This window comes from Octopus bimaculoides, chromosome 5 (assembly GCF_001194135.2).
Source record: "Octopus bimaculoides isolate UCB-OBI-ISO-001 chromosome 5, ASM119413v2, whole genome shotgun sequence".
Classification (NCBI taxonomy): Eukaryota; Metazoa; Mollusca; class Cephalopoda; order Octopoda; family Octopodidae; genus Octopus; species Octopus bimaculoides.
The window spans coordinates 110,125,458-110,128,144 of NC_068985.1; the positions used below are offsets into that span (position 1 = coordinate 110,125,458).

The following is a 2,687-nucleotide window of genomic DNA, read 5'->3' on the forward strand; positions in this document are numbered from 1 at the left end:
CTACCCGCCCACCCCACCCCCCTTTTGTCTAATGAAGTCACTGAAAACAAAAGTAATTAATTAAAGCAATTAATTAGAAAATTTAGGGTCTTTAAAAATGACAAGGTAAACCATTTGTCTGAAGGACCAACCACCATCTATCTTGGGTGGGGGATTGGGGATACGTGGGGGGTGGGCAGTTGCATAAGGGACGTAAACTGTTATTTAAACCCACATTTGCACTTAGATGAACAGACAGATTTCGGGATGCGTGGGGGTATGGAGAAAGTGTTGCTAAGTCAGAGATGAAGAAGGACGTTAATAAAAACAAAACAAACAAAAAAATTTAAAAATACATAATAAACAAAACAAATGAATAACATATGGCAGCATGGGAGGGGGAGTTATTCAGGCAGATGAAGAGACAGACAGACAGGTAGACAGGTTGACAAGCAGACAGACAGTGATATATAGATAGACGCAGGGAAACAGACTGGAGTTCTGACTACTGTAGTATGGGCACAAATGAGTTTAGTGGACATTGACATACAGGTACAAATGGCAAAATAGGATGCTTAAGACACAGACAGGAAGATGATAGTTAGGTGGGGGTAAAATAGATGGACAAATGATGCAGGAGGATAAGTCAGAAGAATGCTATACACTCATAGGTACCTGCACACATATGCATACATATAAGAGGTGAAAGAATGGGAATGTTTATGAAATGACAACAAAGCCACAACAGACGTCGTATATGGATTTTTTCTTTTTTTTTTTTTCAAATGGAAATTGTACATACTTGTTAATTAACTGTTAATCAATATGTTAATTGGGTTAGTGACAGTAGCACTCCACCCTCGTTCCCACAGCCTGGAGAGGGGGGTGGGTGGCATTCGTGCGAGCATACTAGAAGGAGGACGAGGAAGAGGAGGAAATCACGAGAGGGGGAGTAGTGTAGAACTAGTCCCCTGAGGTTTGTAGTCTGTGAAGGAAAAAATAAAATGCAAGAAAATGTTGCTATTTTCTGAGAAACCAAAAAAAAAAAAAAAAATACAGGAAATTAGCAACAATGACCTGTGTTGGGTTTGAACTTGTGACAATGTAGTGTGACAATTATGGCAATTTGCAATGGATGAATTGAATGAGAAAATTGTTGTTTCTTTTTTTTTTGCTTTGTTCTTTTCTTGTATATTTTTTTTCTTTGTCTTGTTGCTTCCTTTCCACTTAAAAAAGTTCTTATTTTGATTGATTTATTTATGTTCTTTGTTGTCCAAAATTGTTATTTATTTTTATGACTCACTCACATTGTATCACTGTGACATGGTGCTATTTCTGACACCATCCTAATGTGCCATAGTTCAGATGTGGGTAGCACTCACTGTAATCTTGTGCCATGGTATTAACCTTGATTTTTTTTGGGACATTGCCACTATGTGCTATGGTGCCATTATTTTTTTTTGTTTTTTCACTGTGTCACAAGGCTGTGATGTAGTTAACAACACCAACACTTTGTGCCACAATATCACAATGGCACAAAGACCCAGTTGACTCAACTGTATCTGAAACTGTGCCATCTATTCTTAACTAGATCCAAAACAACCAACAAATAAAAAAAAATTTTAAAAAACACAAATAAAAAAAAATTATACAAAATCTCTAGTTTCCATTTCAAAATTGTCCAATACACAATTTGATTCCTTTTTGGAAACACTTTCATGTATATGTTGCTAATGTCTTTTGGGGAAGGCATGAATGTTACAGTTTCACTTTCCACTTGCCATTCCATTCTAAATTTTTAGTCTTATAGTTTGTGTGTAACAAAGCTATTTTATTATTTTTTTTAATTTTTTAATTTCTTCAACATTACATATCTGGGTATTTAAAAAAAATTTTTTTTAAAGTATTTGGTGCAGATGGTATAGAAGTGATTTTGATACTTCATAGTATCTATGTTTGATGTATTTTAGATTTGAGTTCAAATCCTTGTGATGACTGATTTTTTTTATATGTCTTTCTTTCTTCTTGCTATAAATAAAAGATATGCCAGAAAAGAACACTGAAACCCACCCTTACATAAAATTGTGTCTTTGTATTGCATTTTTTTTCCAACACTTTAATGATTTTGCCAGGTTGACACCTTTATAACAAAAACAATAACAAAAATAATGATAATAATAATAATAATATATTTGGTAAGTAACAGAAAGGAAGTCTCCTTAGTACATCTAAAATCTCAAGAGATGCACTCGATATCTGATGACATGGGTAGATTGATGTTTAGTTGGAACAATTTCTGCAAAATGTGCTATTTTTTATTCCGATGCTCTAACAATTCTGCCAGTTTGCTGATTTTGATAGCTTTGTAGTTTAAGTACAAAGTCAAAGATTTTGAGGGAAGGGTTTAATCTATGCTAGTAGTTCTCGGTGAGCGGTACGGAGCCCCGAGGGGCGATAATGGGGTGGCCAAAAGGGGACGATGAATGTAAAAAAAAACATCAAAATATTGCGTTACTCTAGTTTCAGTCATTTGACTGTGGCCATGCTGGAGCACCGCCTTTAGTCGAGCAAATCGACCCCAGGACTTATTCTTTGTAAGCCTAGTACTTATTCTATCGGTCTCTTTTGCCGAACCGCTAAGATACGGGGACTTAAACACACCAACATCGGTTGTCAAGCGATGTTGGGGGGACAAACACAGACACACA

The 2,687-nt window shown here is 35.8% G+C and overlaps 1 protein-coding gene across 1 annotated transcript in view; it reads right to left on the reverse strand.

The window, feature by feature from the left end:
• Nucleotides 1-1,455: 1,455 nt before the first annotated feature.
• Nucleotides 1,456-2,687, reverse strand: part of LOC106871566 (inter alpha-trypsin inhibitor, heavy chain 4) — a 29,071-nt gene continuing 27,839 nt past the window's right edge. Inside the window, exons 13-14 of the mRNA XM_052968104.1 lie at nucleotides 2,056-2,119; nucleotides 1,456-1,566 (exon numbers count right to left, since the gene is read on the reverse strand). Of these exons, the coding sequence (XP_052824064.1) occupies nucleotides 1,456-1,566; nucleotides 2,056-2,119 (175 nt within the window). The remainder of the gene's footprint in view (nucleotides 1,567-2,055; nucleotides 2,120-2,687) is intronic.